General features: G+C 35.9%; 1 protein-coding gene and 1 long non-coding RNA gene across 2 annotated transcripts; one reads left to right on the top strand and one right to left on the bottom strand.

Moving 5' to 3' along the window:
* Positions 1 to 1,524: 1,524 nt before the first annotated feature.
* On the bottom strand, positions 1,525 to 2,484 carry LOC134814784 (uncharacterized). Its single transcript, XR_010160193.1, has 3 exons — positions 2,181 to 2,484; positions 1,892 to 1,950; positions 1,525 to 1,548 (listed from the first exon to the last, which is right to left on the bottom strand). It is a non-coding gene; the product is annotated as an uncharacterized LOC134814784 (long non-coding RNA).
* A 1,523-nt stretch (positions 2,485 to 4,007) lies between these two features.
* Positions 4,008 to 16,907, top strand: LOC134814781 (ATP synthase F(0) complex subunit B1, mitochondrial-like). Its single transcript, XM_063823009.1, has 5 exons — positions 4,008 to 4,011; positions 12,957 to 13,038; positions 14,179 to 14,300; positions 14,529 to 14,646; positions 16,427 to 16,907. The coding sequence occupies exons 2-5, from the start codon at positions 12,960 to 12,962 to the stop codon at positions 16,765 to 16,767; spliced, it is 660 nt and encodes a 219-aa protein (XP_063679079.1). The 5' UTR covers positions 4,008 to 4,011; positions 12,957 to 12,959; the 3' UTR covers positions 16,768 to 16,907.
* Positions 16,908 to 17,127: the final 220 nt, after the last annotated feature.

Genomic DNA, 17,127 nt, shown 5'->3' with positions numbered 1-17,127 from the left:
TTAATAATCCAAATACAGGCAGCGATTTAGTCAACTTAAGTTTGTCATTTATGTAATTGAACATTAAAAATGTATCCTTCATAGAATTTTGTATTATCTCGAGGGTATAAAATTGTCAATTGAGAAACACGTCATAAATCTAAACAAATAAGTTCATTAAAAAAGCTATCAATCAGTAAATGAACGAACCTGTACACCTAGATGATGTAGGTCCACCACTTGTAACTTGTCAGACCGGTTGTTGTACAGCTTCCTGTTCAGCCTGAAAACACATTTCTGTTACCATGACAACGTTACCATTACAAGTTACCCGTGATGGGGAGTGTCATGAGGTTACGTGACTGATAAAGTTAATACACCTCCTCCCCACTAATAGTGCACTAACCTGGAAATGAGGGAGTAGACTCCAAAAAGTGAGGACCAACGTCATGTCAGTAACTTTTAAAAAAGCCCGGGCCTATTTTAGATCCTGAAATTAGTGCCAGGAGTCTGTTTCGTGGATTATATTGTTGGCTTTAAAGGGATTTAAAAAGTGTAAACAGTATAAGGGTATTTATAAAACACATAATTACTGAACACGTGTCGAGATTAACTTAAAACGTGAAAAATCAATAATCAAGTAATCACACGTTTCCTTGCCCCTTCCCTTGTCTGAAAAGTGAAAACTATCCCCTCCCCTTTCACCGAACGTGTGTCTAATCACGAGCAATTTAAATCAAACACGTAAAAACAAGTAACACATAAATGCGAGTACAGAGGCAGTCAACTACATATCATGAATGGTAGTCAACTGATAGTGCGGAGAAACACAGCACACACGTTAGGCCAGGAATGTTTCGCGCCATATAAGGAATAATTCACTGGGTGTACAAATAAACAATGTGGTTGGGCCGTGAACTGGTGGTATTTTTTACACAACTTATTTTAGTGGGCTTGTCAAGTCCTGCTCGATTATAGTAGTATAGAAGTAAGGCGGAACACTATAGTATGAAGACACAGGCACTTTTAGAGTCCATTTTAATATCACTTTTCACGCTCAGTGCTTCAGACTTTAAATTAAAACTGGCACTTTCCATTTCAACTTCGGCTAATTGATCCCTTACCAATATAAGATAAGTTGTAAATGTAAGTATGAATTGGGGGTCAAATAAGACAGTAGTTTTTATGTTCTTATGTGACTTTTTAATCTATAATTCCGATCCCGGCCAAAAACTCAAAATTGGCCGGGGCCGGGAATAAACACCTCCCCCGGCGCCGGGAATCCCGGTCGTTCAGTGCATTACAGCACAGTAAACAGAGCCAAAGTTGTTACTTGTCAAATGCTAAAATAGAATCTCTAGAATACAAATAAATTCATTCGATCACGGATCAACATCGAAAATGACGTCACAACGACGGTAATGTCAATGACGTCACGAAGCTCACTTGAAGTTTTTGCTGCTGTCTGAGTTTATCAGCTTGTTCACCAGTCTCTGTACTTCTTCAGCGTGCTGATTCAACAGCTCCTGCGGAAGCTGCTTTTTGGTCTTTCAGCGCTTTTAGCTTCTCCTGAAATAATCGAGAGGTAATATTGTCTTCTTTCTCTAATAACAAACAAAATAATAAACAAACAAATAAGCAAAGTTTTGTCTGCTTTCAAGCTCAAAAGTAATAGTAACACTAACACGACTCACGAGCCCTTTAAAGCTTGTAATAATGTAAGGCGTGACTGTGTTTTCTATGGACAAAATTATTCTAACCTAATTTCTGCATGACAATGTTTAACCTAATTTCTACATGACTATGATCCAGCTATCAGGAAAATTTAAACATCTAATAATTTAAAATTATATCATTAGAACTAGAAGTTCATTTAAAAGTATCGAAATCTTAGTTCTATTTTTACAGTCACCTTTTTAACTATTGAGTTCAATGATTGCTAACTTTGATTTACTCTTTAACTAAAATTTGCTGAAATTAAAAAGTTGTATGATAAAAAGGTACACAAAATCAAAAACTTAGTCGATTAAACTCGTTTCTAGTCGCGTCCAAACTTACTTATTATTATTAAAGTTAAACGTTAGAATTTATAAATAATAGTAAAACAGGATTTAATATCTCCCAAAGGATCAACCTCGTGAACTGTAACTTCGATTTAATAAAAGGCTCGAATAAAAGCAAAGAGGTTACTAAGCACTTACCTATTACCCCCATGACATAAGGTTAAAATTCTCCCCTAACGAGATATTGGCGAAAAACTGTCTCGATCACGTGATATGACCGTATAAGGAAGTTAGCCTAATTTCTCTATAGTGTTTCAGTATATGCTTTTGTAAAGGGTTTGGTTAGGGTTAGGCCGTTAGGGTTGGGATCTGATTAGAGGGTTATGGTTTCCGGGTTTCGAATAGTTGTTTAGGGCCATCTACAGAACGGGTTGAAGAAGTCACGTGACAGGCGATTGTAGAGTGATTAATCATCATCCACCATATAAACTGCCATCGTAAACAGTTAATGAATTAGATATCAACAATCAAGCACAATATATAATACAGCAGGGCTGATTACTGCTGACACATTATAAAGCAACTAAGAGCAGAAATATGGATGATGGAATAACGCGAGGCAACAGTGACAAGTGAACTGGGCGCAATTAAGGCGCGAACAGTGAACGCACGAGGTGTAAAGCTCAACGTGCTCCTTCATCAATTATGTTCACTCTTAGACGGATTTGACACGCGAAATTGCGCGGCAATTATGCGCGGCGCGTAAAACTTTTGTAAACCTTTCGGACAAGGGTTAAATTATTTTTCTACTGTCAACACAGCCAAAGTTATACATGTTTTAATATCAAAAAATGTCCAATTTTTTTGTATCATTTTTAACTAATTTCTTTTTCAAATCGCTGCCACATCAAAATTATTTTACGAAAGTACATTAAATTTTCACAGAAAGCTAGCTTAATCGTTTTAGAACTATATTAAAAAAGAATTTAAAATAAAAAATGTTAAAACTTTAAAATTATCAATTGAATAAATTGCCAACGTCCAAATATGTGTAAAATACGACGAAGAGGGGTCACAACACTGCGCGCAGCAGTGCATAACAATTTATGCGTTTAGGGGCTGGAGTACGCGTGTTTACAGATTAATGAATTGTTGCATTGTAAATATTTAAAGTTGACGATATATTATGATTTAATAGTAAATTTTTCAAAGCTGGCTTTGGACTTAGGTAAAATTATAATTTATTTATTTAAAAGAAAAAACCACGGATAGTTTTTAATTTACATAGTCGTATAACTATAATCAAGTTAATCCTGTTTTCAAGAATGCGCGGCTTTGGCGGCCAGTTATTAACTTGTACATAAAATTGAATTTTAAATAGAAATGTGAATGTATTAAAATTTAAAACTTTCAAAACGGAGGCTTATAAATATTATTATATTATGATTGTAAAATAAAGGATAAAATTTTAAATTTGTTTCACTAAAAATTTGTTTCACTTCTTTCAGACACTGTCCAGTAACATTAGTTGTAGTTTGGACATATTCACAGTCGACACGATCCTATAAACATTATAGAAAATACTTGACGTATATTGATGAAGCGCTCGATTTTTGTACTACTGTTTGGTAAAAACATGCGCGTCGCGCATATGTAGTTTGAGATTTGGAATAAGAACAACTGACGCGCGCTTTGAACACAGTGAGACTAAGGTACAAAGAAACTGCTGATAATTGCTGCAAACTACTGCTAACTGCTGCTAGCTGCTGCTGGCTACTACTGGCTGTTGCTAACTGCTGCATATGCTCCATATTTATTATTTTTAATCAACTTTTAAATAATTATTCGTTCCAATATTGATTTTAAAATGATTGAACCAATCATTGAACTGTAAAAGCTTGTTGCCTTAACATTTTAGTATGACTAAATGGTCGCGCCGTGATTAATATTATCAATTATTAAAAGGAAAATTGAAATATGACCTATAATTTATAATCTGATGACCAATGACCATCAACTAAATAATTTGGCACTCAAGTCTTTGATCTTTTTAATGGTGCAAGCTAAGCTTTTTGAGCTGATATTTTTCAATCTTCATCAGCTTCTGTCGATTAAAATTATTTTATATCCAAAATGAGGCAATCAGCCGACGCGCGGCTTTTATGGTTATATATGATATGTTTGTCATACGTTGTCAGTTGTATGACCCGCCGCGCACGAAGTGCGCGGCTCCCCCTGTATCGTCAGGACGATAGTGAAACGACCGTGGGGGTCGCAACGTGATACAATGATATGTTTAATCTGTAATAAAAGGACACTCCACCAGCCATGCACTGAACTACTTTGTAGAACATATAGAAGCGTTAATTAATAATAATAATAATAATTCTATACTGTTACATAATTTAAAATTATGGCCCCTTATTGTGGGCAGAGTATGTGTCTTTATTTATTATCGTTAATTAGTAAAAAGCAACATGTCCTAGGGGTCTTTATCGATCTCTCAAAAGCCTTTGACACTCTAGACCACTGTAAACTAACTACAAAATTAAACAACTACGGCATAAGAGGAAATGCTCTGAATCTTATCTCTAGTTATTTGTCTAATAGGAAACAATTTGTAAACGTTTTGGATACCAAATCTGATGAATTACCGGTCGAATTCGGGGTCCCTCAGGGTAGTGTATTAGGACCTCTACTTTTCCTACTGTACATCAATGACATATGCAATATAACTAAAAAGGGTAAATTTGTCTTATTTGCAGACGATACTAATATATTTGTCGCTGCCGATTCGAGAAATAAAGCATATGAATTAGCTAATGAAGTACTACAGGCCGTAAACAAGTATATGGGAGTTAACCTACTGCACATTAATGTAAAGAAGTGTTGTTACATGTATTTTTCTCCCTCTAAACGTAATAATAACGAATTAGATGCCGATATAGATAGCCAAAACTTGTCCATTAATAACAAAATAATTAAACGTGTAAGTCAGACAAAATTTCTTGGAGTAATCATGGATGATAAATTGAGCTGGAAACCACATATATCATCCCTCAACAAGAAACTAAGAAGTGCTTGTGGACGTACCTACCGTATTAAGAAATGCTTACCAGAATCACTGTATAAGCAAATATATCATTCTCTCTTTGAATCACACCTAGGTTATGCTATTTCTGTCTGGGGAGGTATTCCCAATAATCAGTTAAAACCGCTATTTATTACTCAAAAGAAGTGTATCAGGATTCTATTTGGAGACTATGAAGCTTATGTAGACAGATTCAAGAAATGTGCTAGAGCAAGACCAATTAATTCTCAACGTCTAGGATCTGAATTCTATGTTAAAGAGTCCTCTAATCCGGGTGAGATACTGGATAACATCGATGAGAGGAGCAAAAAGTTGTTTCCTCGCTACTCAAGCAGGAGCACAGACACTAAAGTAATGTCTCTCTTGCATGGCCATGACATCACCTTCACAGCATTCAAGGCAAGGGTTGCCAACAACTGCGACCCTCAGTGTCCGAATTGTCAGATGTTGGACAACAATTACCATCGAATCTTCTCTTGTCCACTGTACCGCTGTTCCTACAGAGAAACCATTCAAGAGCACTCCACTAGTGACCAACCATGCTGGTCTATCTTAAGAGATGGTAGTGATGGCAGCATCACTGCCTTCCGATCTTTAGCACAGATCGCCATCGATGAACTATCATAGAATTGATACTTATACTTATTAGTGCTCCTTCACCTCCATCCCCCTTCATGTCCTACATCTCCTTATGACATCACTCCCCCTTCAGCCTCTACTACTCCTTTACTACTCCATCTACTGCCTCATCTTCTGGACATCATTATCTTCTAGTTTAGTTGAGAATTCTCAACACCCACTTCCAAGTCGAGTACTCTCGACCCACTTAGTCCACATACCTTTTCAAAGCATCAGCATGGATTTGTGAAGGGTAAATCTTGTCTATCTAATCTCTTAGAGACATTTGATAATATTCTTGATATTTTAGATGAAGGTGCTCCTGTTGATCTTTTATATTTTGATTTTAGTAAGGCTTTCGATACAGTCCCCCACTTTAGACTTCTATCTAAATTGGAGGGGTTTGGGGTCAAGGGAAAAGTTTTAGATGTTATAAAAGACTTTCTGACAGACAGAACCATGAGGGTTTGTGTAGAAGGTCAATGGTCTGAGGTGAAACACGTATTATCTGGTGTTCCCCAGGGGTCAGTATTAGGTCCTTTGTTGTTTATTCTTTATATAAACGATTTACCTGACAATGTTAAAAATAAGATTAAATTATTTGCAGATGATCTCAAGTTAGTTTGTAATGCAGCTAACCATAAAAGTGTATCTGATGATATTTTAGAACTCGAAATTTGGGAGAGTATTTGGCACTTAAACTTCAATCCTGCCAAGTGTAAAGTAGTCCATATTAATCTGAATAATAATCCTAACTCGAATTATATTGTAAATGGAGTAGAACTAGAAGTATCTGCACAGGAAAAAGATTTGGGGGTTATTACCCATAGCTCCTTGCTTTGGAATGAACAGATAAAAGCATGTATTTCTAAAGCAAATCGTATGATCTGCTGGATTGTAAGGAACTTAGTTATTAGAGAAAAGGTTGTAATGATAGCTATTTATAAAGCTTTGATAAGACCTCATCTTGAGTATTGTGTCCAATTGTGGAATCCAGTTGCGGCTCATGGAAGTTGGGGGACTGTTTTGGAGCTGGAGAGCGTCCAGAGGCGGTTTACCCGTCTTATTGATGAGGTGGGTACTCTTCCATACAGCCGTAGACTGGATATCCTCAATTTGACAACGCTGGCAGAGCGGCGAATACGTGGGGACCTTATTGAAGCTTTTAAAGTAACTAGTGGTTTGACTGAATATGGATCGGGTTTGTTCAGAATGAGCAGATCTGGTCTTAATCTAGTTTCAACCAATAGGTGTAGTAAGAGTGTAACTAAAGTTAAGAATCTCCAGTCTTCTTTTCTTCCGGAGCGAGTCATTCCTTACTGGAACAAACTCCCTTCAGATGTCAAGAACTGCTCGACAGTTTTAAGCTTTAAAGTTAGGTTGGAAGGATTTAAGAAAGAAATGATTTCTAATAACAGTGTAAATGATTTTTATTTTTGGAATGTTTCGAACGAAGTTTTAGGGAAAATTGAAGGACCCAGTTATTTAAGCAATAAGGAGACACATAATGAATATCTTTGGTTTCATCCTTTTGTGGCGAAGAAACGTTTTATAAATCTTTATTCCACTGGGAAGTTTTAATTAATTATTTATATATAATGCATTAGATTTTATTAATTAATAAAATTGAATTTAATAAATTATTAATGTTGATGGAAGAATATGTCTATTTGAATTATTTTTCTATTTAGTGCAATGATATTTTTAGACACTTGTGATGATGTAATGTCATAATCTTTACTTACTTACTTACTTACTTACTTACCTTGCAAACTTACAGCAGGGTATTTGTAATGGTCTAAGTCCCTAATACACGCCAAAGATGGTTCCTCTATACTCAACCGTAGGAGAAGAGAATTAGGTGACTGTATTTTGTTCTAATGTTGATATTAATATAAGTATGTTCTAGTTGTTACTCCTTTTGTTTTAACGTTTTTATGGTACTCTCCTTAAATTATTTCAATGCAGTCACTCAGATGATTTTTAAATCAGGACACTTAAATAAAGACACATACTCTGCCCACAATAAGGGGCCATAATTTTTAAATTATGTAACAGTATAGAATTATTATTATTATTAAGCCTCTATTCACAAAACATGAATTACTTGTTACAGAGAACCTGTACAGATACCGTTGTTTAATGGAACTTTTTAAGATCATTAAGTCACGAGTACCAATTTCGTTATACTACTTATTCAACATATCAAATAGGAAAGATAATCTGTTCATTACACCCTCTCCAACTAATCAATTTATTTGTAAATCTGCATGGCTGTGGAATGAATTCCGTAAAGTTGGCCCGTTAAATTTCACCTCCACATGCAGATCTATCAAGAATTTACTTAAACAGTCACTTCTAAGAGCTCAAAACCGGTATGGAACTGAGTGGTGTGACAAAAATTTCACTGAATTCTGATTAAGAAGTGATATTTATTTGCCTGTTATTCCCACTTAAGCACTTACTGACTGACAAGCTTATCTATGATTACCATGCTTGAATTTAGGTAAACAACATAAAACTCATTTCCAAGTTACGCTGAGCGCAACCGCCGAATGACACAGCAATATGGAAACGCGCGCGCATGGCATTGCGCGCCGATGCTGTGCGCGCGCGTTGTCGGCCGAAACTTGGGAAGTTCCCGCTCTAATATTCAGACGACAGTGATGACTCATTAAGAGCACTAATTTCGACCACTTTCCCGGTCGAACCATACCAAATCAAACTTATTGACCCACGTGTATAGCCAATGTCCTGGCGGTGCTGAGCCGATGTAAAACTCTTCTGTAAACCCTTTTGTCTCTTGTAACCTTGTTTATATTCTATATTTTAGTTATACTGTGTACTGTGTACAATAGTTATAGCGTATAGTGTGTAGTGTGTAGTGGTTATTTTGTTGTAACGTGTCACTTTATATTTTGCTACCAACGTCAGCCTTGACTTACCATTTATTGTAATTGGTACAGTATATATCAAAATTAAAACACTGTTTTCGATCTGACGGATGATGGGCTCTCTCTGATGGGACATAGTTCTAGGGGGTACCCGGGGTACGAGTTAACGAATAGTGTTCGTGTCCTTCCACAATCCCCTCTCATTGTGTTTTCGAGGGAGGAGGAGCCTAGTTCATCCGTCTGCATCGCTTAATCGAGTTAAAAATTTAGCCAATAACAAACTAAATTACATGTTATACTGATATCAGATTAGAGTTTATAACATACAAATTCTAAATTTTTGACAGCTGACGATGGTAAGTCGCTACGTTTAACTCGGGACTTTTATAGTCTTAAGTCTTGGAGCTCAAAATGTCTCGTGCTGTGGGCCGTATAAACGGCGCACACCACCGACCCGCCTTACTGCTTACATTACTTCATGGTTGCAGGGCGGAGCCGGTGCCGTTTGTCTCGGCCTCGAGTGGAGAGTGCTTGCCCATCGAATACACGATTGAAACATTAATTATTTACTGGCATTCTACAGTTTCCAAAACGAAGTACGAAGGTATATTAACTTTGAGCTTTGTTTTGGCGACTGCTTCATCGATGGGCGAGTAGGTATTTGTTGTTTAGCAGTGTTGAATATTGGAGCAATTATATAATGTATATCTCCATCATAATATAGGCTAGTGTAAACATATATAATCAATAATACAAACAAATAGTATTATATTATTGGTAACTCGCTAGATTATAAATGTTATTTAAACACATATGTTTACGTCAATTATTACTAAAATTAATATTCTTTTTGCTTTAATATAAATATAATTACATGTCACATAATTGATTAGTTGAATGAAACGTGTGCTACAAATGTCTACGCCTCACGCAGAACTGCGTACCGCTTAGTACTTCATGCTTGAGCGGTACTGCTATTCACAGAGGTGCGCACTCAATTTAATCACAAATAACGAGCGCGCGGTTTTTGGAATTTCTCCATTAATATTATTCGATCTATTAATTAGATCGCAGTGCTCACGGCCTGTACTGCGTGAACGACAGAAATATGTTTTAAATTATTTTGCTTCTGAAATTTTGGCTCTAGTAACTAAGAAATGCGACATGTAATTGTAAGATAACAATTAAATAGATCCTGTGCGCGGCGCCTACAGCTGACTTTCGAATTTCTGAACAATTGAAAATTGTGGCTGTGTGCGCGGCGTACTGTATATGTGTTTGAAATTGAAATTTGAATTTATTTATGAATATAACATTATGTATTGATTGTTTTGTGGTAAATAAAAATTTTTCTTTCCTAAAAAATTTTTCTTTCCTAAACGTAAAAATTCAAACTTGTATTCTTTAAAAATTTGTATTCCTTCTTTTTATATTCTGTCATCACTCCTGAAGTAATGGATATTATATGTTTATTGCAATGAATATTTTGTACGTTTACAACCTACCAGGATGCGCGCCGAGTTGGAACAGATATTTTACTAGTATCACCCGTTAATGAATATTATAATCAATAAATTAGAATCCCTTCTTCTTATGAAGATTTACATTCATCATTTTGTTTGATTGTTCAATTGGGAAAACTTCTCAGATTTAATATAATGTATTTTAAAAGGATTATTGATGTTTTAGTAGAGCCCTTCTTTATTCATAACCCGCAATCACGTTTATATATAACCATTTGGTTGAGGCGACCTAGGAGCTTAGAGCTATTACACAAATGTGTTATCTCGCATGGATCCAATAGATCCTTAGCTAATGTTAAGACTGGGATCCGAACCCTGGACCTTCTGCATAGAAGGCGGAAGCTTCAACTAAACCAGTCCACCTTGCATCATAGTGTACTGTATAATAGTAGTACAATTTGTTGTCAAATATCATCGTAATGAAATTACATCTCTAGCCTACAACAAAAGGTACATGGCTAGAAACAACAGTAATTCTTACAAATGATAGAAAATTTAACGTTAATATAAAAATCACAAGCTGAGCAACCTAAAAAAAAGATCGAAGGTGGAAACCTAACAAAACCATACTACACTATAATACAAACACAATGTCAACAGGTCAAAGTTCCGGGGCAAAGATAAATGAAGATTGTGACAAATAGAGACAGTCATGTGAATAGCCTTTCAGCTTACCTACTGACCCAGTGACCCGGTGGCCAAATTCTTGAATCGGCTAGGAATAGAATCAAATTTGTTCACAACAGAGGCGGCTCGCGGGAGCTGGCTGGCCGTTGTGTCGGGTGTCCAATCGACGGATTCAGGGGGCTTGGGGGCGGCCCTTCTCCCCCAACTGCCGATGGCTATTCGCCGATGACTGCATACATACCACGGCAGAAAGTTAATTAATTAATTAAATTATTATAACGTAGAAGGCAAGATTACGATAATTACACCGAAGCTAGAAATTACCATGCACATACTAGCACAAGCCCACACGTTTTACACATTACAGTTACACACAGGGCCTGTATGTAATGTGTAATAGGCGACAGGAAACAAAGACAGAAACTTAGCAGATATTTCAAATTGCAGTGTCCTGGACACACTGGTTGTATAAATTAACAGTTTGTTGATGCAATGATGTGCTTTGTAGCCGTTAGCAATTAACTGTGTGTTACAACTGTGTGGCAGAGTCGTCCAAACGAGGATTGGACACCCTATAACATGATTTCACAAAGATCATGCGTGCGCTCACATTCGAACGTTTGAGTAGAATAAAAAGATTTATATCGCAATTAGATATTTCCAAATACTATTACTATTTCTATTTTCAAGCACCAGTAACCACTAACCAGATAATAATTCTAGGGCGTCCACGCATGCCTGGACGCCCTCAATATCCGCCTCTGGTTCACAAAACGATTGCTTCTTTTAGTCTACATTTTAATATCTTGAAAATGAGATCTTGCAATCCAAGGCTTTTAAAAACTCGAGACATTTAATTATATACACAGATATGAATTTGTGTATATAATTTTACAGAGTACGTTATTTGCCCAAATGAAGGGGCCAGTTAATAATCATTCTATTTATTAGCCATATTAGATTTAATAATAATTTATAACTCCAGACCTGAAGTCGTTGTTTGCGGCATATGAATCAATTCATTATTGCAAAAACATGTAAAAGTATCTTCAGAGGATGTGAACTTGCCCTGGAATCATCGCAGTTGCCCTCCCAACTGCATTATCTTTTCAATGTTATGAATGCATTATCTAGATTTGTGTATGGGCGTTAAAGTGGATGGCTACTTATTAAGAGTTTGTAGGAAGCGTGTAGGAAGTTAATAGTTAATAGTACTATGTTTACAGTATGTACTGAGGGGGTATCCTAGGAATTTTCTTTAACTTTTAACAGGTACCCCTCCTCATTTAACCCTCAATCAAGTTCCCTATCAGTCGACCAAGGAGATGGCATATATCCAATGAATCCTTAGATATTCCATAGACTAGGTGACACTGGGATTCGAACCCTGGACCTTCTGCGCAGAAGGCGGATGCTCTAATCACTAGGCTACCTCAGATTATTTGCTGTACATTCCCTGCGCAATAGCAATCTGGTTGCCACAGAAATTACGGAAGTTCAGAATGTAAGGAATGTGACGAGAATAGTGTTCATCACATGTCTTTGCGATGAATATTTAGTTCCTGAGTTATATCAGTCACCTTTAAAAACTAAAATTGAATAAATCGGCTGAGAATCTAACTCCAAGATTCCTCAATACTCACTTTCAGTCATCAGGCTTATTGTTGGTGTGTAGCTAGCCATCAATTTTATTCTTTGTCATTTTGGCAAAGAATCTGTAACAGTCTTCTTCAACCTTTGATTTTGTAGTAACAGATTTTGTACTAATAGACACAGACTCCAGTCCAAGGGTTGTTCAATTCTTATAAGTGACTAGAAAGCCTATAGTTACAGGGTTGAGACTGGAGGCTAATAAATTTGTAATAAGATAAAGCCGATTAAAATATACCACAAATCACTCAATGCAATAACAACAGAACAGATCAAAATGCGTTGCTCCAATAATATTTGCACGTGAATAGCTTTCTGTGTCTCTTGACAAGACTTCATCTTGTCAAGAGGGTTATTATAAAACGGCATGTGTGATTATATGTGCTCTATTGTAGTAAGAAAGTAGGTCCTCTGATCTATTTTTGATATTGTAGATGAAGCTGACATCAGCATAAGACATGATATTGATCCATCTATTGTGCCACTGTATTCTGTTGAGCATACCTTACGACAGGTGCAGCTCTTGTAATGTGTATTACTTAAACATCACTTTATGCAACTTGTGCTTTTTAGGATGCTCAGTAGAACTTGCCTGCTTGCTCGTCAGAGCTCCAAGCTCCCTCTGGTCTCTATCACCAACAGATTTTCTTCAGGTATGTGTTTTTGAACTTTTTAACCCTTTAACTTTTAACTCAGACTTTAGTTCTACTAACACATCGGTATTAAGGCCACAGGGGGGGGTCCGAGGTCGAAAAAAAGTTTTTTGCCAGTTGGCAGACCACGTACTATCTGACGCTTGCACACCACCCTTAGCCCCCCAGAGCGACTAGTTTGTCGTAAAATAGAGGTTAACTATTGCCTTTTTAATCAGTTAACCTCACAAATAACCAGTTCTTAACATTTTGTTGCTCTCATCACAAGTTAAACTTATCAATGGGTATCAATTGGCCATCCAATGTGAACAGAACTATTATATGTCCTTTATTTGTTGGAAAATTGAGGTTAACATATTTTCTCAGAATCATGGTCTTTTGACTCTCCTGAACAATTTATTTACCACCTCAAAAACCTATCTTCTTCTAGAGCTTTTATCCATTTCACCTCAAATTTGGAACTTATGTTCCTGACATAAATTTAAAAGTTTGTTATGTAACGATTGTTGTAATTTTGCTCCTAACTCTTTTTATGAGGTTAACCATTTTAAATTTTGTAAATTTTGTAATTCTCACTCATGGTTAACCTCATATCTCAGCTTTGGAGCAAGATATCATAAATCGTTACATAACAAAAACTCAAAATACCTTTAAGAACATTGTTGCCAAGTTACAAGGTTCTAAGTCATAAACTAAAAAAGAAGATAGATTTTGAACACAATTGCATTTAAAGTTTTCATTTACAATAGAATTACAGGTAAACCTCAAAATTCAACGCGCGATATCTTCAAATAGGAAACTTTGTTTTCGGTAAGGACAAAAGCATTTGAAAATTTAGATCGAGCTCTACAACATATCTCAAAATCTCAAAATTGACCTCGGACCCCCCCCTGTGGCCTTAATTATTGCAAACCTTTAAACAGTCATACGCCATGTATTTCCATTTTTTGCTTCATTTTATTTGATAAATTGATACTGCTAGATCAACAATTATTGATCTAGCAGTTGAATATTATACTTTGGATATCTTGGTACCTTAAACAATAAACATGGTTAGTTTTGTGATCGCTTTATTACATATACCACGAGATGTATTTCACGGTTTAATGTTCTGATATTTGACATTTATTTTTGTTTCAGATGTTGCTGAGGTAAAAGCAAGTAAGAATCCCCTCTCAACTGGACAAACTGGAGCAGCAGTACTTGGAGGCTCCCTCCTCGCTACAGCTGTCAGCAAGGAAATGATTGTTCTTGATGCCGACGTAAGTAACATAGAAATAGCTTGTAAAATCTTGCATGGATGTGTGTAACTAAGCTTCGTTTAATTCGTTTAAATTTGGTTAAACACGACTTTAGTTAACTTGGTATAGAGGAAAAACCTTGTAGATTTAAAGCACGTGGTTGGTCTAAACCTTTTCATTGAATGCAAATTATAATGTCGAATTTATTTGAATTTACGTTCAAATGCTAACTTTAAAACATATACTCAGGTCTTGGCTGGAGCAATTCTGTTTACGTGCACCTACGGTTTAGGCAAGAAGATAGGACCTATGGTGATTGATGGACTCGACAAATACACTGCAAGCATAGAGACTACAATGAGTGAAGGTAAGGAGAAGTGTCTAGTTTAAGTGGGTGGGAGTATGGTAATTGTAGCATAATATCAAGATCTGCGAGATATCCCTGAAAAGGTATTTGTCCGAGCCAAAGCTCTTGTGTGATTTTATTGAGTGGTTTTCAATCACAAATAGTTCAACAATTTTGTATTCCTGTGTACGTTAAAAGTATACCATTTAACTCCTTATCAGCTTAGCTAACTAAAAGGTTAATACCTTAAGAACGACAAATTTAGTCTACCATAAATTTAGTCAACATTTTGACTAAAATTGTTGTAAACCAAATTTATTGAGACTAAATTTTTCGGCGACTAATTTAAACGCAGACCAAAATTTCAGTAGAGCATATATGACATGAATATTATTGAGCTTACATTGTTTATAATTAATATAATGATATCACTGTTCTTACTGCTGAACTACTTTGACTATTACACGTGTAATCCACTGCTTTTATGCTTTCACATTCTCTTACTTCCTTTTCCTGGCAAATTGCAACAAATCATTTAATCAAAATGCCTGACGTTAAACTTTAAAGTATGACTTTATGTGCGAAATCGAGAAAAAACTAGCTAAACAATGGAAAAATCTAATTTATTTGATTTAAATGGAATGGAAAATGGTCTCGATAAGTCGAAAAATGTGACTAAAATGATAGTAACCAACATTTTAGTAACCAAATTTATTGTGAACCAAATTTATTGGCCTTAATGTAGTTAAAAATCTATTCTACACAATATAATATAGAGATGTAAAACAACATGTTAATTGTGGTTTTAAGTAACACGTTGATATTTTAGATAAAATAACGTTCGTCGAGTCCATTTTGATCAGCTCCTTCATTTCCGGGACATTTTCTTCTATATTTCCTATATTCTTTACTTTTAAACCGGTCTGGTGACAAGAAAAGGTTGTTGAAGTTAACAAGTTCAAATCAATACAATATGATTGTTATGTGTAAGACGTATATAACCTATTTATATTATATATAACCCGAAGCGACTTTTTCACTCGGGCGCCTTGAGTAATCACTACTAAGGATCAATATTGGTTTTCCATATTACAGTTATGATAAAACACTATATTTTCATGAAAAATAATGTTAATTATGCCGACACGATGTATTGTACCGGATATTGATCAGAGGCAACGCACTATTCCACACCTGCTTAAATTGTTTTATGTGCGAAAATGCGGAGACAAAAAACACCGCAATCAAGCTGAACAAATTGCCAAATTGTAAGCCTTTAGAGATTAGGTATTCTCAGGTTAGATTGTTCAACATCGTAACTTACATTATGTTACATTACACAATAAATAACTTCATGAGCATAATTGAACATAATGATGCAATTGTATTCAGTGTTTTAACTTTGTAACATTAGATCCCAACGGCCAACACAAGTGTTTATTTAAAAGCTAAAATGCCTGCAAAATATGTAATTATCTAAACTGCTATTTTCTCAAATTTTAAGTCGCTACATTATCGACTTGTCATCTGATAATGACAATAAACTTTCTGGGAATGTTTTTAGGAAGAAAAGATCTTTTGTTAAAACATTCGAGATAAATCAGTTGGTCGGGATCGGGGGTGGAGAAGAGATATTTGCAGTGCACACCTTCAATAATCCATTATCTATTTGAAATTGCAAATATTAATTATATAATTGTATTATATTAATCTAATTTTATTGCCAGTCACATTGTTACCCGGAGTTCCATGAATATCTGCAGTGTTTTCTGTTAAAGTTCTAACGTGATAAACTTGTCAGGTAAACAGGTTCAGATTGCTGCCTACGAAGAAGCCATTGCCGAAGAAAAGGCTGCTATCGAAAGTCTCCAGCTGGCCGGCGACATCTTCGACATCAAACGTGAACTGGTCCAAATAGAGATCGAAGCGGAATACAGACGCCGAATAAAGACCGTCCACACTGAAGTAAAGAAGCGTTTGGACTACCAGGTTGAGTTAGAGAACACCAAGAAGGCCTTCATCAGGAACCACATCGTGGCTTGGCTGGAGAAGGAGGTTATCGCTAGTATCTCCGCTGAACAGGAGGAGGCGAATATCAACCAGTGTATCGCTAGTCTGTCCCTTCTCGCTCCTTCTCAGTGATGCTCTCGTTAGCGTTTTTAAGCGGACAATCCCACCCAACTTTGTATGATATATTAATTTATGAAAACTGTGATTAGTCGAAGTCCTTGGTTTATCGATAGTTTTGTTGTCTTGTTTAAAATTATGAGGAGTTCATAAAACTTGTTATTTTCACTGTATCACCCAGTATCAACTGCTAACTGTCAATATCGCTACTGTTTGCATATTCATTAAATTAGACACCAAAGTATAAGAAAAGGAACATATTTTGAGTTTGATTTAGTACATTAATTCTAAATTGAAACTTGACGTGAAACTTGTAATGCTCGGATCACATGACAATCAGGCTTTTATAAGGATAAAACTATAACTTGAGCGGTA

This window comes from Bolinopsis microptera, chromosome 5 (assembly GCF_026151205.1).
Source record: "Bolinopsis microptera isolate Bmic1 chromosome 5, MBARI_Bmic_1.0, whole genome shotgun sequence".
In the NCBI taxonomy this organism is placed as follows: Eukaryota; Metazoa; Ctenophora; class Tentaculata; order Lobata; family Bolinopsidae; genus Bolinopsis; species Bolinopsis microptera.
The sequence above is the reverse complement of the archived record's forward strand: the minus strand, read 5'-3'. Positions and strand labels throughout refer to the sequence as shown.